This window comes from Panulirus ornatus, chromosome 21 (assembly GCF_036320965.1).
Source record: "Panulirus ornatus isolate Po-2019 chromosome 21, ASM3632096v1, whole genome shotgun sequence".
NCBI classification, from domain to species: Eukaryota; Metazoa; Arthropoda; class Malacostraca; order Decapoda; family Palinuridae; genus Panulirus; species Panulirus ornatus.
In genome coordinates, this window is record NC_092244.1 from 1,909,634 (window position 1) to 1,925,615 (window position 15,982).

A 15,982-nucleotide genomic window follows, 5' to 3' on the forward strand; every position below is an offset into this window, starting at 1 on the left:
GACCGTAAGTTGGTGGTTGGCTTTGGTAGACTCTTGTTACTTTTGTTATTTTATTGTCATCAAGGCAGCCATCCCGTGCAGCTGTGGTGTGTGACATGTCAGTCCCAGCCAGGGAGCCAGATTGTATACTCTCTTGCCCTGTACATATTGCTGTTGGTTGTTATAGAGAATTGGAGTTTGCAACTGGTGCAACTGGAGGGATGTCTGATCATTATCTTGTTGAGGCGAAGGTGAAGATTTGTAGAGGTTTCCAGAAAAGAAGAGAGAATGTTGGGATGAGGAGAGTGGTGAAAGTAAGGAGACTTGTGTGAGGAAGTGCCAGGAGAGACTGAGTACAGAATCGAAAATGGTGAGAACATAAGAGGCAAGGGGAATGGGGGAAGAACGGGGTGTATTTAGGGAAGCAGTGATGGCTTGCTCAAAAGATGCTTGTGGCATGAGAAGCGTGGGAGGTGGGCAGATTAGAAAGGGTAGTGAGTGGTGGGATGAAGAAGTAAAATTATTAGTGAAAGAGAAGAGAGAGGCATTTGGACAATTTTTGCAGGGAAATAATGCAAATGACTGGGACATGTATAAAAGAAAAAGGCAGGAGGTCAAGAGAAAGGTGCAAGAGGTGAAAAAGAGGGCAAATGAGATTTGGGGTGGGAGAGTATCATTGAATTTTAGGGAGAATAAAAAGACGTTTTGGAATGAGGTAAATAAAGTGCGTAAGATAAGGGAATCGATGGGAACTTCGGTGAAGGGGGCTAACGGGCAGGTGATAACAAGTAGTGGTGATGTGAGGAGATGGAGTGAATATTTTGAAGGTTTGTTGAATGTGTTTGATGATAGAGTGGCAGATATAGGGTGTTTTGGTTGAGGTGGCGTGCAAAATGAGAGGGATAGGGAAAATGATTTGGTAAACAGGGAAGAGGTAGTAAAAGCTTTACGGAAGATGAAAGCCTGCAAGGCTGGATGGTATTGCAGTGGAATTCATTAAAAAAGGGGGTGACTGTATTGTTGACTGGTTGGTAAGGTTATTTAATGTATGTATAACTCATGTGAGGTGCCTGAGGATTGGCAGAATGCTTGTATAGTGCCATTGTACAAAGGGAAAGGGGATAAAAGTGAGTGCTTAAATTACAGAGGTATAAGTTTGTTGAGTATTCCTGGTAAATTATGTGGTAGGGCATTGATTGAGAGGGTGAAGGCATGTACAGAGCATCAGATTGGGGAAGAGCAGTGTGGTTTCAGAAGTGGTAGAGGATGTGTGGATCAGGTGTTTGCTTTGAAGAATGTATGTGAGAAGTATTTAGAAAAGCCAGTGGATTTGTATGTAGCATTTATGGATCTGGAGAAGGCATATGATGAGTTGATAGAGGTGCTCTGTGGAAGGTATTAAGAATATATGGTGTGGGAGGCAAGTTGTTAGAAGCAGTGAAAAGTTTTTATTTAGGATGTAAGGCATGTATATGTGTAGGAAGAGAGGAAAGTGATTGGTTCTCAGTGAATGTTGGTTTGTGGTAGGGGTGTGTGATGTCTCCATGGTTGTTCAATTTGTTTATGGATCGGGTTCATAGGGAGGTGAGTGCAAGAGTTTTGGAAAGAGGGGCAAGTATGCAGTCTGTTGTGGATGAGAGAGCTTGGAAAGTGAGTCAGTTGTTGTTTGCCGGTGATACAGCGCTGGTGGCTGATTCATGTGAGAAACTGCAGAAGCTGGTGACTTGAGTTTGGTAAAAATGTGTGAAAGAAGAAAGTTGAGAGTAAATGTGAATAAGAGCATGGGTATTAGGTACAGTAGAGTTGAGGGTCAAGTCAATTGGGAGGTAAGTTTGAATGGAGAAAAACTGGAGGAAGTGAAGTGTTTTAGATATCTGGGTGTGGGGATGGAACCATTGAAGCGGAAGTGAATCATGGGGGGGGGGGGCAAAAATTCTGGGAGTGTTGAAGATTTTGTGGAAGTTCAGAACATTATCTTGGAAAGCAAAAATGGGAATGTTTGAAGGAATATTGGTTCCAACAATATTATATGGTTGCGAGGCATGGGCTATGGATAGAGTTGTGTGGAGGAGGGTGGATGTGCTGGAATTGAGATGTTTGAGGACAATATGTGGTGTGAGGTGGTTTGATCGAGTAAGTAATGTAAGGGTAAGAGAGATGTGTGGTAATAAAAAGAGTGTGGTTGAGAGAGCAGAAGAGGGTGTTTTGAAATGGTTTGGTCACATGGAGAGAATGAGTGAGGAAAGATTGACAGAGGATATATGTGTCAGAGGTGGAGGGAACGAGAAGTGGGAGACCGAATTGGAGGTGGAAAGGTGAAGTGAAAAAGATTTTGAGTGATTGGGGCCTGAACATGCTGGAGGGTGAAAGGCGTGCAAGGAATAGAATTGGAACGATGTGGTATACCGAGGTCGACGTGCTGTCAATGGATTGAACCAGGGCATGTGAAGTGTCTGTGGTAAACCATGGAAAGTTCTGTGGGGCCTGGATGTGGAAAGGGAGCTGTGGTTTCGGTGCATTATTACATGACAGCTAGAGACTGAGTGTGAATGAAAGTGGCCTTTGTTGTCTTTTCCTAGCGCTACCTCGCACACATGAGGGGGAGGGGGATGTTATTTCATGTGTGGTGAGATGGCGATGGGATTGAATAAAGGCAGACAGTATGAATTGTGTACATGTGTGTATATATGTATATGTCTGTGTGTGTATATATATGTATACATTGAGATGTATAGGTATGAATGTTTGCGTGTGTGGACATGTATGTATATATATGTGTATGTGGATGGGTTGGACCATTCTTTCGTCTGTTTCCTTGCGCTACCTCGCTAACGTGGGAGACAGTGACAGAGCAAAATAAATAAATGAAATAAATCAATTCTTTTGATACAACCTTCGCTTCAAGCTTACATGTCAATACTACGCTTTTCACAGCACACTCTGTACCAAAATTCCATGTCTCCACTTAAACTTGTGCAACCATCCTTATGAATGTTGTTATAATCTAGCTTTAGTTCTCTATGAAAAACTTTGGCCTAAACTTGTGTAACCATCCTTATGAATATTCAGTTATAGTCTAGCTTTAGTTCTCTTTGAAAAACTTTGGCCTAATTGATAAACATCTCCCCAGAAATGCTTACACCTTCAATTATGTGGGAGCTTAAACCACTTTATAAATGCATTGTCAAATTCTATACTCCTGGCTCCTTTCAAAGTTTCCCAAGGCATTAAACTTTTCTGGCTTTCTGTTTCAGTTAAAAACCTAATGAAAGAAATTAACAGGACTTGATTAGCTCACCTGTAGTATAAGCAAATTTTGGCACTTTGACACTGCTAACAGCACTGCCCTGGTAGCAGATCTATAAAAAAAAATGGTGGCAGATTTAAAACGTGCTGGACCATTAGAGTTACCGGACCACAGAGCATTGGATTAGAGAGTTACAACCTGTGTTGTTGAAGTTTCTCTTTTATAACATGATTGATATATTTTCTGTGTCAAAATTTAATAATTTTTTTTGTACCCTACTACAAGTTTTGTTTATTTATAGAATTTACACCTAGTAACTCTTCACCTTGTCATGTTACCAAATCTGTTTGCTTACAGCACACCCATGTGCATTCAAAGAACCCCTTTTTTTAAATGAACATCACATCCTTGAAAAGGGTGAATGCTTAAATCCTTCTAACTGTGGTCATGTTGCTTTGACACCTACTATTACCAAAGTCTTTGAATCCCTCCAAAACCTCTATGTCCTCAGACATGTTGAATCTCTCAGGTCTTCTCTATGATCACCAGTATGGCTTCTGTAAGGTGACATCCACTGGTGATACTCTTTCTTATCTTAAAGTAATGTTTGGCTGGGGAATCCTATGTAGTTATCCTTGATGTATCCAAAGCTATCGATCTGGTATGGCATCAGAGTATCATCTTTAAGCTCCCGTCTTTTGGATTTCCTCAATCAGTTTGCTCCCTTATATCAAGCATCCTCTTTGGTTGATGTATCTCTGTGGTTGTTGATGAATCAACCTCTCCCCCTTTCTCTAGCAGCGGTGTCCCTCAAGGTTCTGTCCTGTCTCTTACGCTATTCTTCTTTTTTATCGGTGACTCCATCTTCCACAAATAACCAAATGCATTCATATGCTAATGACTACACTACTCTTCTATGTCCCTGCTCTTTCTCTTACTTGCTGTCTGCTCCTTCTCTTACTTGATCTGCATCCCGTCTCATTGCATCTCAACTTCCTTATGAAACTCAGACTTTGACTGGATATCTCAATTTTGTAGATGAAACTTGGTTAAGTTTGATGCCTCCAAGGTGCAGTTTCTGTCCATCTCATCAAAAACTCACAACTTAACCCTCTCTCTTTCATGTATATGGAATTACAATTCTCTACTCTGTGAATACACAATTGCTTTAACATCGATATTATCTTGGGGACTGCACATTACAGGGACAGCTAAGTCTGCAGCTACGAAACTGCGAGTCCTATTTGGATGTTGGAATTTCTTTTCTTCTGAACACTTTCTCTGTTCATACAAAGGACTGATCCATCCTTGTATAGATTATCTCACAGTTAGGGATGGATTTAGACATGCATTTTATTTCATAGAGTTTAGTCAGAAGCATTCCAACTCATCATCTCTCTCAGGCTAACTACAAATCTTGGCCCACTTGCCCTATGCTACAATATTGGTTCACTTTCCTTTTCTGCAGGTATTACTTTGTTTTTTATCCTGAGTACTGGCTGCTTGTTTTTCCCCACCACTAGCTAGACCACGCAATACTTGGCAAACTTCTGCATCACATTATTACTACATAGTTGCTGGCAACTCAGGGATGGACTGATTTGATAAATGATTCTTTCCCTACACCTTAAAGCTTTGGAACTCTTTAGTCTCTCATGTCTTTCCCTATTACTAGGACCTGGAACTTTTTAAAAGACAGGTAATTCACCTCCCCTGAAATATGGAAGTAGTCTTCTCTCTCTCTTCTTTCTCCCTTTCGGTGATGTCTTTTTTTTATTAGACTGTGTTGGTCTCCCGCGTTAGTGAGATAGCCCCAAGGAAACAGCTGAAAGAATGGCCCAACCCACCCACATACACATGTATATACATAAACGCCCACACATGCACTTATACTTACCTATACATTTCAACGCTGCCTTCATCCATTCCCGCCACCACCCTGCCACACAGGAATTGGCACCCCTCCCCCCACTTGCGCATGAGGTAGTGCTAGGGAAAGACAACAAAGGCCACATTCGTTCACACTCAGTCTCTAGCTTTCATGTGTAATGCACCAAAACCACAGCTCCCTTTCCACATCCAGGCCCCACAAAACTTCCCACAGTTTACCCTAGACTCTTCACATTCCCTGGTTCAATCCATTGACAGCACATTGACCCCTCTTTATATTCTAATTAATGCGTGGCTTTGTTATGGACTATTGTCTGTGACTGGAGACTCCAATGTAAAAAAAAAAAAGATCCATCCATGTCTGTATCTTCATCTTTTTCTTCAGCTTGTGTCTAAATTTATTATGCTAGGTTTAATGTTTTGATTTTTGGTTCTTCATATTTGACTTTACTTAAGGTTGGGAATATTCAGGATTTCATTGTGCCATGAGGTTGGGAATATTCAGGTTTTCATTGTGCCATGAAGTTGGGAATATTCAGGTTTTCATTATGCCATCTTACAAATTATTCTTGAATTATTGTGTGTAGTTGCATAAATTAACTATTTTGAATGTTCCATATTATGTATGTATGGAGTGGTTGTCTTTATATGATCTTCCACTGTATATAACATATGCAAGACATTGGATTGTCATTCCTTCATCTGATTGCGTACACATTCTTGTTAGCACAGCAAGTCTAGAATAGACTCAACTGAAATTTAATACACTGAAGGTGAAGTAACATGTCCTTCTCACCCGCAGAGGAAGCTTAGACCAAATTACTACACTGCACATGGACCCACACAGCATCCGAGATGGCATCAGCCAACCACAACCCTGTCTTGCACTATACTAATAACAGTAGATATCCTCGCGTGTCGTAGAAAGCGACTAGAGGGGACGGGAGCGGGGGGCCAGAAATCCTCCCCTCCTTGTATTAACTTTCTAAAATGGGAAACAGAAGAAGGAGTCACGCGGGGAGTGCTCATCCTCCTCGAAGGCTCAGACTGGGGTGCCTAAATGTGTGTGGATGTAACCAAGATGTGAAAAAAGGAGAGATAGGTAGTATGTTTGAGGAAAGGAACCTGGATGTTTTGGCTCTGAGTGAAACGAAGCTCAAGGGCAAAGGGGAAGAGTGGTTTGGGAATGTCTGGGGAGTAAAGTCAGGGGTTAGTGAGAGGACAAGAGCAAGGGAAGGAGTAGCAATACTCCTGAAACAGGAGTTGTGGGAGTATGTGATAGAGTGTAAGAAAGTAAATTCTCGATTAATATGGGTAAAACTGAAAGTTGATGGAGAGAGGTGGGTGATTATTGGTGCATATGCACCTGGGCATGAGAAGAAAGATCAAGAGAGGCAAGTGTTTTGGGAGCAGCTGAATGAGTGTGTTAGTGGTTTTGATGCACGAGACCGGGTCATAGTGATGGGTGATTTGAATGCAAAGGTGAGTAATGTGGCAGTTGAGGGAATAATTGGTATACATGGGGTGTTCAGTGTTGTAAATGGAAATGGTGAAGAGCTTGTAGATTTATGTGCTGAAAAAGGACTGATGATTGGGAATACCTGGTTTAAAAAGCGAGATATACACAAGTATACTTATGTAAGTAGGAGAGATGGCCAGAGAGCGTTATTGGATTACGTGTTAATTGACAGGCGTGCGAAAGAGAGACTTTTGGATGTTAATGTGCTGAGAGATGCAACTGGAGGGATGTCTGATCATTATCTTGTGGAGGCAAAGGTGAAGATTTGTATGGGTTTTCAGAAAAGAAGAGTGAATGTTGGGGTGAAGAGGGTGGTGAGAGTAAGTGAGCTTGAGAAGGAGACCTGTGTGAGGAAGTACCAGGAGAGACTGAGTACAGAATGGAAAAAGGTGAGAACAATGGAAGTAAGGGGAGTAGGGGAGGAATGGGATGTATTTAGGGAATCAGTGATGGATTGCGCAAAAGATGCTTGTGGCATGAGAAGAGTGGGAGGTGGGTTGATTAGAAAGGGTAGTGAGTGGTGGGATGAAGAAGTAAGAGTATTAGTGAAAGAGAAGAGAGAGGCATTTGGACGATTTTTGCAGGGAAAAAATGCAATTGAGTGGGAGGTGTATAAAAGAAAGAGACAGGAGGTCAAGAGAAAGGTGCAAGAGGTGAAAAAAAGGGCAAATGAGAGTTGGGGTGAGAGAGTATCATTAAATTTTAGGGAGAATAAAAAGATGTTCTGGAAGGAGGTAAATAAAGTGCGTAAGACAAGGGAGCAAATGGGAACTTCGGTGAAGGGCGCAAGTGGGGAGGTGATAACAAGTAGTGGTGATGTGAGAAGGAGATGGAGTGAGTATTTTGAAGGTTTGTTGAATGTGTTTGATGATAGAGTGGCAGATATAGGGTGTTTTGGTCGAGGTGGTGTGCAAAGTGAGAGGGTTAGGGAAAATGATTTGGTAAACAGAGAAGAGGTAGTGAAAGCTTTGCGGAAGATGAAAGCTGGCAAGGCAGCAGGTTTGGATGGTATTGCAGTGGAATTTATTAAAAAAGGGGGTGACTGTATTGTTGACTGGTTGGTAAGGTTATTTAATGTATGTATGACTCATGGTGAGGTGCCTGAGGATTGGCGGAATGCGTGCATAGTGCCATTGTACAAAGGCAAAGGGGATAAGAGTGAGTGCTCAAATTACAGAGGTATAAGTTTGTTGAGTATTCCTGGTAAATTATATGGGAGGGTATTGATTGAGAGGGTGAAGGCATGTACAGAGCATCAGATTGGGTAAGAGCAGTGTGGTTTCAGAAGTGGTAGAGGATGTGTGGATCAGGTGTTTGCTTTGAAGAATGTATGTGAGAAATACTTAGACAAGCCAATGGATTTGTATGTAGCATTTATGGATCTGGAGAAGGCATATGATAGAGTTGATAGAGATGCTCTGTGGAAGGTATTAAGAATATATGGTGTGGGAGGAAAGTTGTTAGAAGCAGTGAAAAGTTTTTATCGAGGATGTAAGGCATGTGTACGTGTAGGAAGAGAGGAAAGTGATTGGTTCTCAGTGAATGTAGGTTTGCGGCAGGGGTGTGTGATGTCTCCATGGTTGTTTAATTTGTTTATGGATGGGGTTGTTAGGGAGGTAAATGCAAGAGTTTTGGAAAGAGGGGCAAGTATGAAGTCTGTTGGGGATGAGAGAGCTTGGGAAGTGAGTCAGTTGTTGTTCGCTGATGATACAGCGCTGGTGGCTGATTCATGTGAGAAACTGCAGAAGCTGGTGACTGAGTTTGGAAAAGTGTGTGGAAGAAGAAAGTTAAGAGTAAATGTGAATAAGAGCAAGGTTATTAGGTACAGTAGGGTTGAGGGTCAAGTCAATTGGGAGGTGAGTTTGAATGGAGAAAAACTGGAGGAAGTGAAGTGTTTTAGATATCTGGGAGTGGATCTGGCAGCGGATGGAACCATGGAAGCGGAAGTGGATCATAGGGTGGGGGAGGGGGCGAAAATCCTGGGGGCCTTGAAGAATGTGTGGAAGTCGAGAACATTATCTCGGAAAGCAAAAATGGGTATGTTTGAAGGAATAGTGGTTCCAACAATGTTGTATGGTTGCGAGGCTTGGGCTATGGATAGAGTTGTGCGCTGGAGGATGGATGTGCTGGAAATGAGATGTTTGAGGACAATGTGTGGTGTGAGGTGGTTTGATCGAGTGAGTAACGTAAGGGTAAGAGAGATGTGTGGAAATAAAAAGAGCGTGGTTGAGAGAGCAGAAGAGGGTGTTTTGAAGTGGTTTGGGCACATGGAGAGGATGAGTGAGGAAAGATTGACCAAGAGGATATATGTGTCGGAGGTGGAGGGAACAAGGAGAAGAGGGAGACCAAATTGGAGGTGGAAAGATGGAGTGAAAAAGATTTTGTGTGATCGGGGCCTGAGCATGCAGGAGGGTGAAAGGAGGGCAAGGAATAGAGTGAATTGGAGCAATGTGGTATACCGGGGTTGACGTGCTGTCAGTGGATTGAATCAAGGCATGTGAAGCGTCTGGGGTAAACCATGGAAAGCTGTGTAGGTATGTATATTTGCGTGTGTGGACGTATGTATATACATGTGTATGGGGGGTGGGTTGGGCCATTTCTTTCGTCTGTTTCCTTGCGCTACCTCGCAAACGCGGGAGACAGCGACAAAGTATAATAAAAAAAAAAATAAAATATCTTGAAAGCATTTGACGTCTTCCTAAGACATTTTCACACCACCCATCACAGAAATGACAGTGGTTAACTGCTTTCACAGAAGGTTGACAACCCAGAGTCAATGAGAGACACTTCCTTCAAAGCCTCAAACTCTGCAATGGAGTTCCCCAAGCAGCAGTTCCTTTTTCAGCAGTCTTCAGTTTCTTCCCTACATGATCTACAGCACTTACAAGAGGCCACCTTGTCAGTCTTATCATATGTAGATGCCCATACAGTCATATCACAACACCTTGATATTCAAGCATCATCAAACATGCGGATTTATGTTACACAGTAAGAACATTGGCTTCCAAAATGTTTACATCCCCACAGAGATTCACTGTTGCCCACATTACCCTGGACAAATCCAACTTTTACCTTCCCATGACCATAAGTGGTCAAGCACTTCCACTCGACAGAACTCCAACTACACTAGGTATCACACGATGCAATGACATGTTCTTCCCACAAACTTCAACACAAGGCCATAAAAAACTTGATGCCCTAAGAACTCTTGCACCAGTTTTGGACATAGAGAAAAATCCTTTGGTATTTTTTCAATCATTTCATTCACTCTATTAAACATAAAGACTCCTCATATGCCATTTCATATACTTGGTTAAAGTCAAGCACACCTGACAAAACTGCAAATCATGCAGAACAAGGCCCTAGGAACAGTCACTGGCTGCCTAGTTGCCACAGACACTCATCTTGTACATGATAAAACAAATACTTCCAGTGCAAGCTCTTCAGTATTCTCATCACCTTATTCTTTGCAACATTCCTTTCCACCCAGTTCACACCAGAACTAGTCATCACTGCCCATATAGAAACTATAAAGGTACCTCTGCTTCACACTTTGGCAGTTTATGCTAACAACTCACAAATTCCCCTCCCCAGCAAACAGGACATTGATTTAAATCATACTTTACACAGTCATTGATTAGAAGCATACTTGACACCGTGAGGACCCAACAGGTGCCAAATAACCTCCTTCCCAAGCCAGTCTTAAACTCTACCCAGCCAGATATACTACCATCTCAAACTACATTCCCCATGAATGTATGAATGACACTTTATCTTTGTTCAGGATGCCATTCATTCCAACACTGCAGACACATATCCAACATTTCACTGGACCTGTTATGCCTTAGATATAACTTGTTTTGTGCAAACACTGCATACCCATCTTACACAAAGACACTTCATACTTCTTGACTTGTGGTCCTGCTTGGTGGACATTGCCGTTTCTGTGCACTGCAGGAGCTCCAGAGAAGGGGCTTCTGAGGTGAGGAAAGTAGAGTAAGTGCTAAACTTATAAGTCAAACCCTTTTGCATGAGCAGTCTTTTGTTGAACACCATCTGAAACCTAGTCGTCTAATGATGTTTCCACAAGCCCCTTTCTCATATCCAATTGCACCTTTCTCTGTCCAATTACAATCTCCACTCACTTCTGATTCAGAGGTGGTGTCTCTGCTTATTCTAACATCAGCATGTGCACACGTTGAAGACCTTAAGTCCCCAAACTTTGATGTCATCTTGCTCAAGTTCTGTCTTCCAACTCCCATTCCTTTTCCTTTGTTTCACCTACTGCTCTCCTGATTCTACAAATTTTACATCTTTCTTGGACTATCTAAACTCCTGCCTTGAGGCCACAACATCCTCACTCACAAGTCGAGATTATTTACTAAGGGAAGTTAATCATTCACTGTAGGGAATTGTTGAATTCCTCCTATGCGGATGGTGGGGGGATTGAAGCCCTCATAACCTCCATTCTCAATGATTGGGCATATTGTCACACACTCCACGCACATTTCTGTATCTGTTTTCACCCCGATACTTCACGCTCTAGATACACAGTCTTACCCCCATTTGGTTCATCTGACCTTACTCTCTTAAATATTTCTATTTTGATGGTGCCTCCCTCTTTTGCAGCCCCTTGCAAACATAGATATTAGCACCTCACCACAACTAATTGAATAACTTCCACAATAAACTCAGACTTGGAAAGGATATCTCAGTAGCAGATGAAACCTAGTTAAGTTTAATGCCACCAAGACCCAGTTTCTACCCATCTTTCTATCAAAAACCCCTCACATCTCTTGTCTCTTCTTTGACATTTCTGTAATTCCACTTCATGACTCGTTAAACATACTTGGTGTTACTGTAACATCCACTTTTTCTTGGAAACCCCACAGTACTGGAATAGCTAAGTTGCCTTTAGGAAACTGTGAGTCTTGTTTAGGTGTTGAAACTTTTTCTTCCAAACAGTTGTTCCATTCATACAAAGGATTGATTCATCCTTGTATGGAGTCCTGCTTTCATATCAGGGGTGGTTCTAGCTGTGCATCCTTACCTCATATAAAGTCAAAAGCTGTCTGACTCATAAACTGAACCAGGCTAACTTTCACATTTGACTTTCATGCCCTGTGCTGCAGTGTTGGTTTGCTTTCCCTCTTCAATAGGTTTGACTTTGGTTTTTGCTGCCGATAGCTCACTGCTTGTGTACCCCCACCACTAGCTAGACCCTGTAATACTCAGGAAGCTGCTGTGTTACAGAATTACTATATTACTATGTCTTTCCCAATAAGTATGACCTGGCACATTTTAAAAGACAGGTTTTTCACTTCCTCCAAAATTCATGATACTTTCCCATGCTCCATCTTTTTCCCTTTCATAATCCTCTGTATGTTTCAGTTAAGGCCTGCCATGATGTGGACTTCTGTTCTCGAATGGAGCCTCCATTGTGAAAAAATGATCCTTCAACTTTCTTTGGGGAAATTAGTCTCATGCTCATGTGGTGATGCTTCTGTCTGTACCAAAAGCATACCAGAGTTATTTTTACAGGATTGGAAATATTTATCCCCTTTCCTCCAAAATGACCTCTTCCAATCTTTGATTCAACCGTTCCTGTTCTGATGCCTTTCAGGCTTATCAGGCTTTGAAAACTCTCCTTCCTTCAGCTCCCATTCAGCATTTGTCACAGTCCATGATCAATGCTAGTACATTATCCTTGAGGCAAAGTGTTCTTGGTTGAAAGTGTGATAACCTCTCCTCTTCATCCATTCATAGGTCTTTCTGGTCTTAAGTTGATGGCATTGCTAACAACTTATGCCGCTGTACTTTTCCTTCAAATTTCAATTCTGACGGTACTTTAGTTGTCTTTCCCATTGACAAAGCAACTCTCATTGGTTCTCATTTCTCTTCAAAGTCTGTATTGAATGACTTCAATATTTCTTCACCCCCTGATGCTCCTCTTACTAATCCTATGCCCTTTCCTGTAAATTTCTTTTTGAACTGTTTGAAGAACACTTCTCTGGACATAAGCAAGCACATGAACCTGATGATATCGATCTCTGTTTATCAAAAGTGTGTGCCTTTGAACATGCGCCTGTGCTTGCTTTGCTTGTCTGTACTGTTTCATTTTTAAAAAGTGGAACTTTTCCTTCCTGGAAGCATGCATTTGTACATCCTATCCCAATGAAGAGTGACCATTCTTCCTCCTGTAACTATTGTCCTGGTGAATTGACATCTACCATTTCCAGAGTTTTTGAATCCTTTCTCCTCACATTTTCTCAGATGTCCTGAATATCACAGTCTTCTCTCTGATCACCTGTATGGTTTCTGTAAGGCGGCAATCACTGGTTATATTCTTTCCTATCTTACTAATGTCTGGTCATCATCCCTTAGAAATTTTTGGTGAACCCTTTGTAGTTGCCCTTGATATATTCAAAGCTTTTGACAGGGTATGGCATTTGGTCTTGTCTCAAAGCATTCCTCTTTTGGCTTCCCTCCCTTACTTTGCTCCCTCACATCTAGCATCCTGTTTGGCTAATCTGTTTCCATGGATGTTGATGGATCAACCTCTCCCTCTTTCTCCATTATCATTGGTGTCCCATAAGGTTCTGTTGTGTCTCCTACAGTTTTTTCCTCTTTATCAACAGTTTACTTTCTTCCACGAGTAACCAGATGCACTCATATGCTGATGACTCAACGTGGCATTTCTCCACATTCTTTGATTATGCTCCTGTTCTCACTCAAGCTGTATCTTGCCTCAACACAGCTTCTTCAGTAAACTGTCTTGGACAGGATATCTCTATTGGGTAGACAAAATATGGTTTAAGTTTAGTACCTTGAAGATGCAGTTTCTGCCTATTTCTTTATCGAAAATTCCTTACAATTTCCCTCTCTCAACTTCTCCCTCTTAGATATATAGATTACTGTAAAGTCCACTGTCTCAAAACCCACACATTATGGAAATAGCTAAGTCTACTTCGGAGAAACTGGAAGTCCTGTGTTGATGTCAGGATTTCCTTCTGAATGATTGCTGCATTTATGAAAAAGATTGACCTGTCCTTGTATAGAGTGCTTTTCTCACATCTGGGGTGATTCTTGCTTTGTATCCTTACTTGTCAGAGTAGAGTCGAATGAGGTCTGACTTATCAACTCTCGCAGGCTAAGTTCAAAACCTGTGCCATGGTGTTGGTTCACTTTCCCTCTTCTTTAGGTATTACTTTGGAATTTGTGCCCAGTGGCTGGCTGCTTGTATGCCCCTGCTGCTTCCTAAACCATGCTATACATCTTTGCATTTTAATTATGTCCCAGCCTTGATGTGGACTTTTCCATGACTGTAGCCTCCAACATAAAGAAAGTCATCAGTCCCATGTTAGGAAAATAGTTGAGAGAAACTGACTGCTGGCATTTATCATAATATCTTTCAAGTATGTGGATTAGAAAATATTTAGTGAGCTATTCATTTTCTACATATGGCCAAAACTAGAACACAGGTTTGGTCATTGCTCCTAGAGAAGCACAAAGAACTCATAGAAAAGGTCTAGAAGAGGTCAAGAAGAGATAGCACCAGAATACCAGATACCAGATCTAAGTTACAGGGAAAGGCTGGAGGCTTTAAATTTACCCACCATGGAAGAAAGAGTGATGCATTATCTAATCACAACCTTTAAGATTTTAGAAGAGCGTGCTAAAGTGGACGGAAAATTTCTTCAAGAGATGTAGGTATAGAGCATACATGAAATTAAGTAAGAAGCTTATCAGAAAGGGTGTAAAGAATTTTTATTCTTTAGTGGTTAAATGGAACAGAGTGACTGAGGACATAGTTAATACTGATAACATGCAGTGTATTCAAGAGGTTGTTTGGTAGTACAGAATATTTAAAAGATGGGGCCCTGCGAATGTAAAACTCACTCCCCGTTCAGTACAGATATATAATAACCAGGAAGTGGTGGGTTGCTTTAAGTCCAGCTGGGTTGAAAATTGCTCTCTGTTTGGAATTCTAGGAGATTTCTTTGGACAACAAGGGCCTATATGCTACTGGCTGTCAGTGGTAGGGTTTAGATTTTTGTTGGGGGCTAGAAAGATTAAGTTTGTGGGGTATTTTATACTTCACTGCAGTAACCCATCCAAAAGTTACTACACTACCATTAGATTTTGTAAGTTCAGTATCCTGCAGAATGCCTACAAATGCTTCCGTAATTACTACCTTGAAGATGCACATTGAGCAACACATATTCTAAGTTTTAAAATGAATGCAAACAGTATGTAACTGAAAGCTTTGATATGACATTGGATAGATTGTTATTAAAAGTTATCTTATCCCAGTAGACTTCTAGCTCCATCAACAAACAATAAGTCATGGAGATGGAAATAGTGGCACATAGGTAGAAGCTTGTTACCAGTCATACATAAGTACCCCAGGACCAGTTTACCTGTGAACATACACATGCAAACAGGCATATGTGATGGATAGGTAATGAGGTTAACCCCCATGTTGGCCCGAGGATGTATTTATGAATATTTTGCTTTGTATTTCATTTTAGGGTAATGGAGCATTCCAGAAGGGTCTCATCCATAAGAGCTACCATGGCAAGACTGGTCGTGTCTTTAATGTCACCCAGCATGCTGTCGGTGTTATTGTCAACAAGAGAGTAAAGGGCAAAATCCTTGCTAAGAGGTGAGTTTGTTCTTTATATATCCATAGGGAAAGAATGAGAAAGTGCTACCCAAGGAATGTACCTACTGTGGTTCATAGGTGACAAAGAACAGTACCAGATGGCTGATAATCCTCCCCTTCTGTATATTTACTTTCCAAATGTAGAAACAGTCAAAAGAATTTAGACAATTTTTCCTTGAAGACCCATGCATTTACATCATATGCTACCTCACTAAGGCTAGAAACAGCATTTGATGTATCTGACTGTTATATTTCTCTTGTGTGTCTCCCATGATGATGTGATTATTACACAAAAGTGCACTTGGGAACTTATCGTGTTTCATTTTCCCCGTGAATTATAAGGGAAAGAGAAGAGATAGGCATTTAGACGATTTTTGCAGGGAAATAATGCAAATAACTGGGAGTTGTATAAAAGAAAGAGGCAGGAGGTCAAGAGAAAGGTGCAAGAGGCAAAAAAGAGGCAAATGAGAGTTGGGGTGAGAGATTATCATTAAATTTTTGGGAGAATATAAAGATGTTTTGGGGGGAGGTAAATAAGGGGCGTATGACAAGGGAACAAATGGGAACATCAGTGAAGGGGGCAAATGGGGAGGTGATGACAAGTATTGGTGATGTGAGAAGATGGAGTATGGAGTGAGTATTTTGAAGGTTTGTTGAATGTGTTTGATGATAGAGTGGCAGA

The 15,982-nt window shown here is 41.4% G+C and overlaps 1 protein-coding gene across 3 annotated transcripts in view; it reads left to right on the forward strand.

Moving 5' to 3' along the window:
- The window catches only part of RpL21 (ribosomal protein L21), a 47,179-nt gene that overhangs the window by 14,575 nt on the left and 16,622 nt on the right, over window positions 1-15,982 (forward strand). For all 3 annotated transcript variants that reach the window (XM_071675444.1, XM_071675446.1, XM_071675445.1), the window contains exon 3: window positions 15,167-15,300. In XM_071675444.1, the coding sequence (XP_071531545.1) occupies window positions 15,167-15,300 (134 nt within the window). The remainder of the gene's footprint in view (window positions 1-15,166; window positions 15,301-15,982) is intronic.